Raw genomic sequence first — 15,825 nt, forward strand, 5'->3', positions numbered from 1 at the left:
TTACATTAAATGTGCATTCACGAGAACAAAGACCAGAATGTATTATTTAAATGTACAAAGTAATATTGGACAAGGTGAACTGCAGGTACCTTCTTCACTATATAAAAGTGCATTAGTGGTGAGACAGGCCAAATCCAATGAAAATTATTTAAATCCCAGGGACTTACCGTTGTTGGGAAATAACGGCTAGTTTTGAATTTTTTCATAGCCATTGAAGAGGTGTAAGTGCCCAGGAAGAGGATGAAGGACATGAGGGTGATATCAGGAACAAAATCACAGTTGTTTCCCACGAGTTTTCCTCCATACTTCAAACACTCCTTCTTTGACAAATAGGCCCAGTCAAAGCTAGCATTATGGTACTGAAAAGAAAGCAGGGGTTGGTTTGTTTTTGTTTTTTTAGAGAACACACACATCTAAAGCAGCTTTTCATACTTGACGGACCCTAGATGGACACACTAGAACCGCCCACAAAACAATCCGAAGATAATCGCCTGAGACGGCAGTCACTTGACGCGGCCATGCTAGGGCCAGCAATTACGAAGGGCACCGCGAGAGACGCAGTGTGGTAGGCAGTTTGCTCCTCCACCTTACAATCCACCATTTGTTCAACAGAAACAAACCACTAAGTCCCTCTTTCCTGCCAGCCTCCCCTGTGGGTCAAATGAGATACATTAATATCCTAAATCCCAAAACGGGGGACTTCAGAAACTCCTTTATTGTTCACAAAGGACTTACTTGTGTGTGGTGGGGTCCATACTCACCGCCCTTATGGTGCCATAGATGCTCTAAATGTTATTGGACAGTAACTAACCCACAGGCAGGTTATTTATCTTATAAGTACACCTTCGTGACTGAAAAAAAAATATGATACTATCGAAGTGGCTAGCCCTAGACTTCTCTGTGGCAATCCTAATGCGGCATGGGTTTTTTTGTTGTTGTTGTTGTTGACTACAGGTCAGCACTTGGAACACCCATGAGCGGAAAGGCTGTGATTCCTTTGCACTCCTTCAGCTGTGTGAGCGATCTCTAGCTCTGTGCTCCTGGGATTTCAAGCGCACGGGTCAATATGTGTTGCTGTCCTGTTGTCAATAGTGTGCTTCTTTCTGGTTACTCCCCCTATTTTTTGTATCTAATACACAGGCGAATCTTCTTGTTGATGCCATGGGCGGACCTGTGCACCCACCTTGGCGCTTACCCAACCACAGCCGACTGCTTCTGGCTACCTGTTTTCTGTTCAAAGAGGGGGGAACTCTAGAACGAATTGTATTCCAGAAAGCCCAAGGGGGGTGGGGCTAAGACACATCCTTAGTCATGATTTTCCCATCCTGAAATGTTTTTCTGACTCGATTTTGAGGCACCCTCTCAATTAGTGACATGTAACGGAAATTCCTGCATTAGGATCTACTTCTACAACAGTCGGCTTGCTTTGCTGATAGGACAACTAAAGTTAATGGCCTTGAAGTCCCAGGGACTTTTTCTAGAATGGAAGAGTCTGAAGGAAACCCCTAGTGCTCTGAGCAGGTTTCTCACTCTTAGCACTCAACAGTACAGGGGTGAATGCTCCTCCTCTGCTTGATGGTTTTCTGTGATGAAGTTACTGGGTGGCTCATTCCCTACTTAAAAGCATCTCTGTGCAGTTATTTCTTGTATGTGAGCCTTATTCAACAATTACCCTTTAAGGATGCTGTTTCTGCTGTACAAAGAGCATTTGTTCACACTGGGGCAGCAATGGCTGTTTCCTAGACATATATTTCCAGAACCTTCTCCACCTAAATGAATGGCAACACTGTTAGTGGAAATGACCGGGTATCTCAGCTGAGAAAGATTCTAACTACTTCTCTATCTGTATCTTCTTGGATTCCAGGCTAAGGTGACATTGTATGATAATGAGTTACTTAGAAATACCTTGCAGAGAAGTGCAGAACGGCAAATTTCTGTTGTTCTTTAAAGGAAATACATTAAATAAATCAACATCTTTTACCATCACTGGTCCAGCCGGGCCTTAAAAAGAGGAGGTTTCCATAGAGCTCAAAAGGCAAAATGCCTGTCCAAGGTAATAAATATCAGCTATGGATCTTCACTTGAAATATTTTCCTGTTCCCCCCAACTGTACACAGTTGAGCCGCATAACTGCTTTTTATCGAACTTTGCAAGGTGATTAATCATGTCTTGTGGGTTTTTTGTTTTTTGTTTTTTTTTTAGATTTCCGCATATGGATGCTTTCAGGAGACCGTTTAGAGGTCATAATTGGTAACATATTTCTCTGCATTAAAATCAGCAAAACTGTGCCCTAATTTCGCGTCAGCAATGTAACATCAGCAGAGTCCTTTTCTATAGCTGGAATTTCCCCAGGGATGTAGGAGACACTGAAACAACCCATTTCCTAACAAAGATTAAGGTTCAGGTGAAAAATGGCACAGATACAGATGCAGAGATGGGTAGCTTAACCTCCATCAGCTTGTTCAAAATGACAGAGCCAATATTGTAAAAGTGCCAAATGAATCTCTTATTGTTATCTGAAAAAACTAACCTCCAAACCCCATCTACAACTTAGGTCTCACATATAAAAACTTCAGGCAACTAGCATATAGTTTAACATAGGTAATTTTTCAAAATAAAATTTATAGCTTTCATAAAACCTAAAGTGTAGCTGACAACCAAGTTCAACTCAGCGACCACAGAAAACACACCAATATGATTTGTGTTATTTCCATTATTTCATATAAGCTGACATGAAGTGAAGGTTAATTCCTTAAGACTTCAGATAGAATCTACATCATGAAGAAATAAATATATCCAGAGCCATGACTACCACCTGAGTTCAAGTCACCATTGTCTGCTGTAGGTTAATCCAGGAGACTCAGCGTCTCATTGCCACCGCCTTTTATCTCTTTATAGGTGTTTCTCACATCTATAATGTTTGTCTTTATTTCTAATGCAAAATACTCTCTGGTCTTTAGGAAAAGGATAAAGGGGAATATAGTCTCAGAGATCTCTAGCTGCTAGAAAGCTCACATTACCTCTCTTTTGTTAAGATGCTCAGAATTTTGCATAGCAGTTATACGGCAGCCCACCCTCAATGGTCAGCGATCTGAATCTGGAAATCCTCGAAGTGATATCAAATGGACTAGGAGAGATACCAGAGTTGGAGCCATCAACTGCAGAGATCTCACCTGGGAATAATGACTCAGTACAGCTACAAATACGCTGAGTGGAAATGTGCTGAGCATCCAGTGTACCCACGAGGACAATGAGACACCAGACAAGGCTAAGGATGGATTATCAATGATAGGTGAAGTAGCCAAAGGGCTGAGGAAGGAGTGGGAGTGAAGAGCTGCAATAGCAACTACAGACGTTTAAACACAAAACACGGTAGTAAAGGATATTCTAGAACACAAGAGAACTGCAAAGTTTTTAGTAAGAGTTTCTCGGGAGTAGTAAACACAAAAGTTGTTCACTGGACAATACAAACCACCCAAACTTAACTACTTGTGGAGATGAAAAGGAAAAAGGGGTAGTGAGAAAAACAAGCATGGAAGAAAAAGACAGGTGACAGACACAGACATTGACATTGGTCTGGTGCTGGGCCAAATCTACAAATGATAACTTATACAGTCAAAGGACCAAAGGGACTGTGCCCACAATAGTACAAACGCAAGGAAAGAGCGAATTTGGTTTAGGGTATGGCAGGCACCAGAGAGGTCCCATTAACTGTATGAATTAAATCCTTCACTGGACCTGGAGTATATGACATATTCAAAGAAGAACTGTGACAATTTGTCAGTCCTCTGTGCAGAGGATAAAATTAAAGTAAACGTTTGGTTTAAAATGACCAGGTAAAACACAAGATGTTCACTTAACACTCAACCTTCACGATGACTGTTTTTAGTGCAGACAGGCATGTCCTATGCAATATTCAGAACATATTCACACTAAAATTATTTAATATTTACCTGATATTCAAATGTAATTGAATATTTCATATTTCGTTTGTTAAATCTGGCAATGTTACCTCATTTAGTTATAGGATATTTTGAATTAACAACAGTTGGTGGAAAATGAAAAATAAAAAATTTCCCACAGGGAAATTGAGAGTGCACTGAATCCAAATACATGGATGAACACAATATAAGCTTTAAGGGAGTAAAACTGATTAAGGAAACAGCAACAGTGTTTACAAGTTTCCTTAGAGAAATAAAATGTTTTGCTCGAAAATTACTCAATAATATAAGGTGGTTAGAAAGTGTGCCCGTGCATGGCTAGGAGACCAGACGAGGAAGTCAGTTTTTACACTGAGTACAGAGAAAATAAAATCTGCACTGAACCCTGAGAGCAAGTCAGGTCTTAAAACACTTTCCTTCTTCAAAGGTAGCAGGAAGAGCAGGCTAAGAAACAACAGGGAAGGAAAACAACGGATAGGGAAAATGAGCGGCAGACTGTGATGTGCGTTTTGTTACGTATCAGCACACACACAGGAGAAGAATTAAATACCGCGAGCAGAGATGTTCACAAGGAGGCACACTGAGCCCTGTGGGAAGAACATATGAGCGCTCACCATGGAGGAGCTAGTTACAAGTGGTCAGATCCGCTAAATGACATTGTGTAAAGGCGTAGCAAGGGGAAAGGTTTATACAAAGAGAAGCAAGCAGCTGGGGGTTTCAAGAAAGAACAATCTCCCGGAAAGAGATGGCCATTCAATTTTCTGCATCTCATTTTCAAGAGAATTACTAAGTGGATTTGACCGCAATTCTTAAAACTACTATCTCCTTCCCCAAAAGTAGGAAACATGAGGCAGAACAGGCAAACGGAGGCAACCGCTGAGCCCCTGTTCATGTTTCTCTCTGATTTCAGAGTTGGGATTATTGCTCCCAGAGAAACATGCAAAGCAAGCTAGGCAATATGTAAAATCAGAGAGTTTAAAACCTACCAGAGATGAGGATTTAAATAAAGCCATTTAAATAAATAAACTAAACTCTGAAATGTTACAAGTCCCTCATGGTAAAAGACCCCCTGAGCAGCAAAGGCCGTGTTCAGTGTCTTCTGAAAGGACTGAGGTGTCTGCCCTCCAAAGGCCAGGGCGAGCCTTCTTCTCTCAGAGAGCTGGGAAGTCAACAAAACTATTCCATAGGGCTTCCTGGGAACAGGAAACGGCTTATGTCTCGCCTGTGACATGGAACATGCCACTGTAAACTCATCGAAATGAGCACGCCAGAGCCGTGCATAAAGGGACACCTCAAACTTACAATAAGGCCAGAGAGGAATCTTGTGTAAAGGGCAAGCACTAAGCTATTCATTCAGTCATCTCTCTCTCCAGGATACTGATGCTAGATTCTGACACTGGAAGTCATCAGATCCTATTTCATTCAGATACAGGGTACCACCAACTGCAGCTCCTCTCAAAGTCTCTTCTTCAGCGGCCGTGTAAAGAATTTGTTTGCACGATAAAGAGGAAGAGCCAGGGAGGTATCAATAGGAAAGGAGGCAGAGGTGAGTATAAAATGATTGCAGCAATAAATGAAAATACAGGAAGCACTGCCCTTATCCTTAAGGGGGCATACCTCAGCAGTTCCCATCTGTCTGTCTGGAATGCCCCTCTTCCCTACCCTTTCCCCTGAAACATGCCCACTGCCAGGGAGGACAGCTTGTCTTCACGTTAATGAGCATGAAGGGGGTAGGTCTGGATCCTCCAACACCTAGGGCCTTAGGAGAGGAAGGCTCACTGGTGAGGGGCCCCATGGCACCCTTACTGCCCCTTCTCTCATAACTAAACTATGGGTCAAAGGGAAAGAAGGAAACTCGGTCCTGAAGATGATATGTCCCAGGAGAAGGTCGGGGAGGCAGAGCCAGTGTGTAGAAGCACACAGAGAACTTGTGCCTCTCAGAAGTAATGGCTTCCAAATCTTCTCCACTAACATCACAGTTACTGAGGGAACACAGGCTGGGGGTGGAGGTGGGGTGGGTGTCAGAGTATCTATCTGAGGACAGTAACGCTGTCTGAGTGGCCATGCTCTGTTCAGTGCTGGCTAGCTGCTGAGTTGGCCCCTGTGGTACTTGGGAGGCTAAGAAGCAATGTAATAGAAAATGTGTTGAAAAACTTTATTTCCAATGAACTTAGGTTTTTATAGGCTTTTTCTTAAAACCACAAAAAGAATTTTAATTAAAATTCTTTAAAACCTAGAAAGATGCATTTCTTCCTCTATTCTAGACCAAGTTCTTCTGGATTGGCTGGCAAGGAAATTAAAATCTGAATTCTTCTATAGTGAGTTTCAACATATAGTTGCATTCTTACACATAAACAGACACACACATACATTCATACATAAATACACACACACACTCACATATACATACAGACAACACACACATACATACACAGAGACACACACTTACACATATACATACGCCGTATGAAACATAAAGAAGGAAAGCGAGAAGGTTTGGAAAGAGTCAGAAAATATTCTAGAGGTAAGGAATGAAGTCAAGGCAGGCAGAGAGTACAAAACAAGAGAGAAACAGGGTTCTGTGAGAACGGCCAGGATGGACACAAACAGCCATCTCTGAAAGGGATGCTGTGGGCACTCACGACACAATATCTGCAGAAGTGTTCCGGTCTCCTGAGAGATGGGCACCCTCTCAATACAAGGTATTATGTGTTCTGTCTTTGTGACTGGGAGATTGATATTCTTTGGTCAGCTTCCATATTTGGCATAGAAGGAACAATCAGAAGCCTGAAACAGCACTTTCCCCATTTTCTCCAATATAAAAGTTTTCTCCCAGCATGTGACCTTCTGTGCAAAACAGTTCATTTTTAAAACTTAGTTCCAATGCCTTAAAGGCTCCTGGTTACAAGCCATGGGAAAGGGCACCATGTGATGGACACTCAGTCAAATGTCCTGCTACCGTCACCCTTAGTAAAGGGAGGGCAGCGCCACTGGGGCAGCCAGACAAACGCCTCGCCAGGCCAGAACCAGGCATCAGTTCTTGCTTTCCAACATTCTCATTGCTCTTGTCGAAACATCTCAAGGTCACAATAAATGGGATCTAGCATTAGACTCTTTAAAAAGGTTTAAAAATAATGTTATATGACTAAATGTTGATTTTACATCTTTGAAAGAGGATGAAAAGCTGGCTGTGGTGATGGCAGGCTTTCCTTTCTTTCCCTCTATGGGCAATGATGAACAACATTGCTAAATGGAGATCACATAGCACCAAGCATAAGCTACAAACTATGTGGGCAGTTTAAAAGTCACTTACCATGTCAGTAGAAGAAACCGTGGGCAGGTCCTCTGGGGCTAGAGTGGCATCGATCAACACGGAGAGGTTAACTGTAAGAGAAGGACAATTTTTGACTATGAAAAATAAAATAGAAACTAAATACATAATGACCCTTACCACACAGAACAGGGCATTAAAAGTTCTGAAGAAACACACAAGCACCACGAAAATTTATGTACTGTAACCATTTTCTTTGTACACTAAAATATAACAAAAGATTGAAGCAGATGTGCACGACAGGCGTTTAGGAGATGGCATTAAATTTCGTTTCTGTTATTTTCCATCAACGGCACACTAGTGTTTTACTGGTTTATCTTAGAGGAGGAAAAGCTAAAGAAATCTACTTGAGAAGAATTGATGTTATCCAAAAGTTGAGAGCAGTTACTAAAAGTTTAGACCCTTACACTGATATCTTTACTATTCTAATTCTGTTCCTAGTGCACACCCAGTATACATTTGTCTAATGAAAGACATGCCTGTCTACTATTATGCTGACATTGGCTTCATGTTACAGTAAAAACCTCACACTTCGGAGCTTTATTGGCTAAGCATTAGGATTTGTAGTGTTTAGAAAATTGAACTGTGTCTGATAAAAGTTTACCTCTGCAAAATGTGTGAAAAAACACTAAGCAAATGATATAGATATAATGAGAAATATATAATCAAACTTTAAAACTTATTTTCATATAATGTGGCATCATTTGTAGATTTAAGATGCACCCTTCTGAAAAATTTATTTATTAAACCAACCTTTATTTTGGAAACATTTCATTGATTAATTTTAGTTTATGGGTCTGAAAATTGAAAGGTAATATTTTAATTAAAATATTTTATTTTACCAGATAGACATTTTTTTCCACTGATAGGAAGATTTGCATTTTAAACTGCTATACAGAGAACACACTTAATTAAAGGCAATATGAAACAGCATCTATTAAGCTTTTATCTGAGAATTATATCATTTATTCAACATTTGATTTAAAAAATGCTCTTAGGTTTCTCCCCAACCCAGTCAAACTCTGAACTCATTAGTTGTGTTTCAGGTCTAGCCTGTTTAAACATTAAAGAAGAAATGCATGGCTGTGTTTGATGACTGAAATATAAAATAGGAAATCCATGGGAAGGACCAAAAGAGCATAGCTACTCACTACTCTTCCCTCGGGTCTACCGAGCCCGAGTCTCAACTCAAAAGCACTCAAATTATTTATCCACAGTCAGTTAAAGCTGGGGAAGGGGTGTTTCTCCAGGGGAAATAAATGAGAAGAAATAGAGATAAAGGAAGTGGACAAGGCAAAGAAACGAAAGGAGAGGAAATGTTTGGCTTGGGTCCTAGTTTGGATCAACATTAAAATCTATTCTGGTCACTGAAGGCTGGGCATTGTAAGAATATTAGCCAGAAGGTACCACTACCATAACCTCCCCAACATGGATATGTGCTATGCTTTCTCATTCTGTTTCATTACAAATACAAGAGAGTCAAGTAGGCTAAAGGATGCTTGACCTAAGCAACAAGACAAGATTCCTTAAAAAACAAAAAAATAAAGTATTAGTAACAAAACTATGTTTTTAGTAGTATTTTGTTCTTGAAAAAAACATACAGTATTTTTTTATAATATTCAATTTGTCCAAAATATGGGATTAGTATTCAAACCATGGGATGGCCCTAAAGATTTATCACAGATGTGAGAGTGTCTGTCTAGCAAGCATGGGGCCCTGAATTTCAACCTCAGACTAGCTAAAGAACCAAGTGGGAGGGGAAAGATCAGATCAGAGGGAAAGAATCAGCAATCCAATCCAAAGTCACTCTGGGCTATGCAGCAAACATGAAGCCAGTCTGGCCCATTTGGATACTGTTGTAAAAATAGGTAGTAAATAAACAAATACATCACCCTAGAACACATCACAGACAAACTTTCCCACGTGATCGAAGTATTGGACAAGACTCTGATACAAACCATGACTGCTCTAAGTTTGCAATCAGAAGCATTGCCCGAGTTCAGAGACCTTCTTAAATCTTGCACTCTTCCTTCTCTACCCGCATCCCTACTCATCAAGATCTAATGATGACATCTATGGGCCAAGAATTCAAGGTGGGACAGTGCTCACGAAAGAGCCAGCATCCATGAAATCACAGGACAGTGTCTGGCTGGCCACTCTTCCTCAGCTAGCTTTTCAACACAACTTCATCAGCTCTCCAAACATCTCTGCCTTCCAACCATGGTTAAAGAGCTGGGGAACGTGTTCAAGACTCTAAGTCTGGGAAATAATTATAGATAATGTAGACATTAAAATAAGAGTCTGGACTCTCAGGAACCGCTCCCAAGTTTTGGTAATGCATCAACCCCACTCAATTATATTTCTTTATATTTTCAGGGTTCATCTAAGATAAAAGAGTAAAGTACACTGGCCCTAAAAATCTCAGAAGAGCCATAGCTAAAAAACAGGAAGTATATACTACTTTCTCTGTGCATATATATATATATATATATATATATATACACACACACACACACACACACACACACACACACACACATACATACACTTCTATAAACACAGACTGGCAGAGTTTGGTAAAGTCCATAAATGAGATTAAAAGTAAATGTCTTTAGGCTCACTGATGAGAAAATGATCGATTACAGCTGGGCTCCTGATCCACAAGGGCCATTGGGTACCACTGAGATCCAGACAGAGTACAAACACTTTGGCAACCAATTGCAGACTGATCCACTTAGAAGGCATCTGCAATCTCCTTAATTAGGATTCTGGAAAGGTCAAAAGGAAAAGCCCAGACACACTGCACTCTGTCTTCACTTTCATCTCAGCTGCAGGGCTCAGGGAAAAGTGCCGCTCTCTATTTCAGCTAATGCAGATCTGGCCAAGCATCGCCAGGGCAGTCTAGTCTGCGCAGTTCCGCAGCTTCATCCCTTTCCAGTGTTTGGATTTTAACTTTCTTGGTATTCCTTCTTACATATCAATGCTTCGCTGACCCTCTGGAAGGGTAAAATGCAGACTGTCAGAAATAGATACTTTTAAGGCGTGTCCGCCATTTTCCAATCTTAAGCCAGCCTTTCCTTTTTAGTGTTTATGGAGAGTTCTAGAAACAGAACCAGGAGATAGAGAGACTTCACCTGCAGGAGGGGGCATGGGTCAGTGCTGGCATACCTCTTACACAAGGTAACCCTCTTTATTCTCCACAGAACAAATGCCAACGCTCCACATGGCCCTTCTTTATATACTAGCAGGAATTACAGCAATAGGAAGATGTATAAGCTCATCAGGTAGTCAAATGTGAGAAACAACTGGTTACTTCAGGCAGGACTGGCTATGGTGTTACGCAACATCAGAGACAAGAGGCCTAAATTTTAACAGTGCCACATTTTGAACACAGGGTTCTAAAACTCCTTCCATGAACCCTGGTCTCGAAGTTACATCACTATTCCAAATCACAGATCATTCATTTGTGGAACTGAATTTGAATCTAACTACCCCAGAAGGTGACGAAACAGAATACACGATGCACTGTAGGCAAAATTGCTAGCCTGATGCCAGTTTCCGGTCACAGCTAAGTAACGGTGCAATGTTACTACTGACTCGGTGACCCGGAGAAAACAGAGCTTGACCTGGAGTAGGGGGTGTCAGTGACTTCTCAAAGGTGTTTGGGATGATTAAATCTCCTGATGTTGTGCTATTAAAACAGGTTTACTGAAAATCCCTGGTAAACGTCTTCCATTTGGATGGGGGTGACTAAGTATCAGTCTAATCTGACTCTATATCACAACAGTTTGTCATGGCTACAATAACACGGAGCTGAAAACAAGGAGAACCTTAAGGTAACTCTATAATTACCAGACTTCAAGGTTTATTCCACTCTAAGCCTTCTCAATGCCTTAAAAGAAATCAAGCAAGTGGGAAAGAGATAGTAGATAAAACTGGATCTCCTAGCTCTAGGAGCACATTATTTCAAGGTCCTAGCTAACTTGATTATACCACTTCTCTTGATAAAGTTGAGTCTATACCTTAAATATGCAGGTCAGCAAAAGAACAAAAACAAATCAGGATAATTCTATGAGAAATAGCTATGGGTTACCACTGTCTCAGCCCTAAATCTAAAAACAAAGTTGTATAGCTTTTGAAACTTGTTGGTTCTTACTGCTTTCATTTCCCTAAGTACTTGTTTACGAAACCTATGCTTGAGATTTTCTGCGAGTAGCAAGTTAGTTAGTCCATCTTCAGCCACTGACATTCTTTCCACAAGTTTGCCTGAGATGCTGTGCTGTGTGTTAAAGAGTGGGAAGTTAGAGTGGACGAACAGGTAGAATATGCTTAGCCATTGTTTCCACAAAAATACCTCCTCCATATCCACCTATCAGCATGCTTCCAATGTGCCACAGACATTATTCCAAGGAAAGTCGTCCAAATACATGCTTTATATAAATGCAAAGCTAGAGAGTATTTCCAGGTCCTGTGATAATCCACATCCACTCCTTTCCCATTTCTGATCTCTAGAAGCATCATGGGAAGCTGCTGAAATGTGGGTTAGAACAGTGAAAGGAGACTGAGCTGGAAGTGTTTCCGGCATGTGTGGCTTTCTCAAGAGCCACCATGACCATGAGCGACAAAACATCAACTGTGCTAAATGAAGGAAGGTCTCAAGGGCAAGCGTGAGGAACAGCACAGCGCAACTTACACTTTCAAGTTTTGCTATTACTTTATGATTTAAACCGACTTCATAAAAACAGGAATGACCTACTATAAAAGGGGAATTGCATTTAATCTGGCACCATTCATAAAAGATAAGTTATGACCATGTCACATTTCCTCATTTTCTATAACTTGGTTTTATAATTATGAAACACATATTGACTACCCCATTGGGCGAGAGGATTTATATTGAGCCCAGTAGTTCTCAGTGGTGTTAACTTATCATAGTATCTACCTATTAGGTTAAGAGAAAAACTATGTACAAAGAAATGACAAGGAAATTCTATCTTAGTGGCAAAGGCTTCACAGCATTCGGATGTCTCTCCGTGCTTAAATAAAAGAAGGGGAGGCACTGCTAATTCGGTCCCTTGGCTTGGCCTAAAGCGTCCACACCAGGAGAAAGGCCATCGTTTACTCTGAGAGATTACAGACAACTGTTCAATGTCTGAAAGAGAATAATCTTCACTTAATCGCTCATCCATTATTAAGCACGTTCTCTGTGCAACAGTTAACAACTAATCAATAAAATATAACCCCTCTGTTAATGATACAGTGTCTGCTCCCGAGGCCATTTTTCTTGCTTTTATAATTTATTGTTTTTAGCAGGGCTTCTTTCTCTCCCAGATAAAGGAAAACACCTGGCCAGAAAATTCATTTTGACCTTTTCTAAACTATTAATACACCCTGGAGCATGTGTTTATCACAGCCTTTACACGTTTTACAAATGAACAGAGGGACAAGAGCAAAAATTGATCTCTAAAGTCTGGGTCACAGGAAATTGGATCTCCAGCCATTTGAAAATAATTAACACTATTTATAATAAAATAAACATATTATTATGATCAGAACATACTGCTGAAAAATTTTTTCAACAAAAAATAGTTGTGTGTGTGTTCTATATCTTTACAAGGAACATAAGTCTTAGAAACCGATGAAGTAGACTCCCAGTACATTTCTGATGATGGATAAAGAAGAAATGTTAGGGGAGAAATAAAGTTGAGTTTAAGGAAAAATGTTCATGTTTGTTTCTAACTTAAAAAGTCCTAGCACTCTTGAATCTATGAATTACACAGATTCTCTTGAGATGAACACCTTCCTCCTAATGCTAGGATTAGCATTCCTTCCTCCTTCACGACTATGGATATAGTACACAATATTCTTAAGGCTGCAAACTCAGTGGAATACTAATAAACACTCTGCATGTGCTAAACTAAGCCTATTTTCCTTCCCTCAGACACAGGTGCAAGTGTTTCCTGATTGTCTACAATAGCACGCTGGTTATTAATGAGTCTCCGGGCTCTGCTTGTAGTAAAAGTTTAATGGGACTGAAAGGAAATGTGTAAACGACAAGATTAAACTGAGTGGGACTTTTCTTGTAGAACAATAAGTATTATGGGGAAAAAAAGAGACAAATTTTCATGCGGTATTGACAGTGTCAAGCAGTTATATATACATTATGCCATTTAATGTTAATAACAAGCCCCCAGTCACAATATGAATGCATTTCACAGATTATAGAGCAAAGAAGTTAATTAATTAGTCTATCTTGTGGCCATAATGCTACATGGTATCCAAGGTCAGAGTTCAGCTTTTACTCCAAGGCACATGTAGCCTATGTTATAGCTCACTGATGACTTTCTGCCCAGGGAGCCTGGTAATGAGAGAGGATGTGGTGAGCTGCTTCCAGCTTGACGTTTTTGTTTTTACATTGGGCTTCTGAATTATCGTCTTTCTTACATACTCCTGCTAGGCAACCAACAAGGCATTGTGGGAAATAGATCTATTGTCTCTACATTAATTAGCATCTATCCCATGGTCTGAGAAAAGAGAATGTTAGCATACAAGTCATGTGTCTACACACGAAAGTCAAACTTTCTGGACAATTTTCCTTCTTAATTCTTCAGTGAATCGAGATCTATTTGAGTTACCAATCAGTAGCAGAAGCTAAAAGAGAGGAACAAGGGTTCATGAAGAAAAGGACAGTCAGGAGGTGGCGAGATTTTATAGAAACTTGCAGGAACAAGAAGGATCAGGAAGTGTGATGAGAGATGACAGCACAGAAGCCTAAAGCACTTGCTGGTTTTGCACAGGACCTAGATTTCTCAGCAACCCCATGGTGACTAACAGCTGTCTGTGACTCTAATTCCAGAGGACCCAAAGCCTCTGGAGGTACTAGGTACACATGCATTTCACATATATACAGGCAGCTAAAACACTCCTACAAGTCAAATAAAAATGAAGAAATCTTTAAAAATAATCAAGAAGGAAAAATGGAGGAAGAATTGTCTTCACAAAGACAATTTCATACATGTGATATGAAATTGCAGAGGTGGAGATGCTGTGGATTAATAATTTACGCAAGAATGGGGGCAGAAGGACGTGGAGAAGGAGGGAGGATGGGTGGTTTAGACAAGACTAAAGATTCATGAAGAAACCCTGGGGAAACACTCTAGTTTGTAAATTAATGCAAAAAAATAATTCTAAGGCCAGATGTAGTGACACACATCTTTGGCCTCAGCACTTGGGAGTCAGATGCATGTGTATCTCTGAGTTTAAGGTCAGTCTGGTCTATAAGGAGAAGTCCAGGACAGCCAGGGATACACAGAGAAATCCTGTCTCAAAAGAGAAAAATTAAACTAAAAAGAAAAACTCACACATTTTAAAAAAGAAAAAGAGTTTGAATAGAGGTACCCTGTGTGGGTACACAGCACTGCTCCCAGAGGACCTGGATTATTCAACAAAGATCTCAATGCCAGACATAGATTACTGTCATACAAGTTCTTAGTCAGATAGGCCACAAAAGCAACCCCCCAAAAAAAATACAGGTAATGCATTGCTCTTGGTTGCCCATAACTAGATTGTAAGAGCCTATTCCTGAAGACATTGAAGGACATAGAGAAACCAGTCTAGAAATATGGGGAACTCTTTCTCTGCTAACTAACTTTGACTGTCCTAGGGGTTGCTATTCAGGCTGGGGAGGTCAGACATCAGTGACCACACCCAGTACTGAATCCTGCATGTCAAAATACAGATGCACCAGGAAAGATATCACTACCAGGGCAACAGTGTCTTGTCTGTTAGTGGGAATAACCAACTGCTTTCCTATTGGGTTTGAGGCCTGCCCCTATAGGAAGGAAATCAGGGTTGGGAAGTCACTGGCACCAGGGGGAAATCTACTGTCATTGTTTCGCTAAATGGTCTTGTGGTCAAACTCCCTCCTAAATATTTATGTATATATCTATAGATTATTACTACTCTCCCCTTGGTTAGAGAAGCTTCTTTGTACAATGGGCAGTGTTTAATGAAGTGACTTATCACTTGCCCAGGCACTGAGAAAAAGGCACTGTGGATGCTCAGCCGCAAATAGGATGTGTATCCTACCCTTCTTGTGCTATTCTTTCCCAAGGCCCCACGGGAAACACTGTGGAAGAGGAAAACGTGAAGACTCTAAGAACCTGAGGATGGGCAGGAGCACTCTGAAATGTCTGCTGGGCGTGACATCACTGATCCACACATCGACTGATAGCAGCTGTGGCCACTGCACAAGACTGAGCCAGTCAGAGTTCCAGCATGGATGAGGAAGAAGCTCACAAGACCCCAGACCAGAGCGGAGGAGCTGCTGGCAGCGGTTGGCTCCATTCTTTTCCAGAATGTAGTCACTGGTAGGCCGCCCACATTCCAGTAGAGGGTTCGATAACACATGCATGTGGGTAGCACTGACTGAACTCAACTTATTTCCAAAGAGAAAACAAGACAAGAAGTTGGCAGAGGGACTCCAAAGAGGCTCAAGGAAGATGCAGCAGGCAAGCGTGTGGATACGCTCAAAATGCATTTCATATATATGCT

At 40.8% G+C, this 15,825-nt stretch overlaps 1 protein-coding gene across 3 annotated transcripts in view; it reads right to left on the reverse strand.

The window, feature by feature from the left end:
* The window catches only part of Slc4a4 (solute carrier family 4 member 4), a 412,005-nt gene that overhangs the window by 57,695 nt on the left and 338,485 nt on the right, over window positions 1-15,825 (reverse strand). For all 3 annotated transcript variants that reach the window (XM_087908890.1, XM_048425042.3, XM_087908891.1), the window contains 2 exons: window positions 7,255-7,325; window positions 168-359 (listed from right to left, as the gene is read on the reverse strand). In XM_087908890.1, the coding sequence (XP_087765016.1) occupies window positions 168-359; window positions 7,255-7,325 (263 nt within the window). The remainder of the gene's footprint in view (window positions 1-167; window positions 360-7,254; window positions 7,326-15,825) is intronic.

The sequence above is a fragment of the Myodes glareolus genome, chromosome 8 (assembly GCF_982192425.1).
Source record: "Myodes glareolus chromosome 8, mMyoGla1.1, whole genome shotgun sequence".
Lineage (NCBI taxonomy): Eukaryota > Metazoa > Chordata > Mammalia > Rodentia > Cricetidae > Myodes > Myodes glareolus.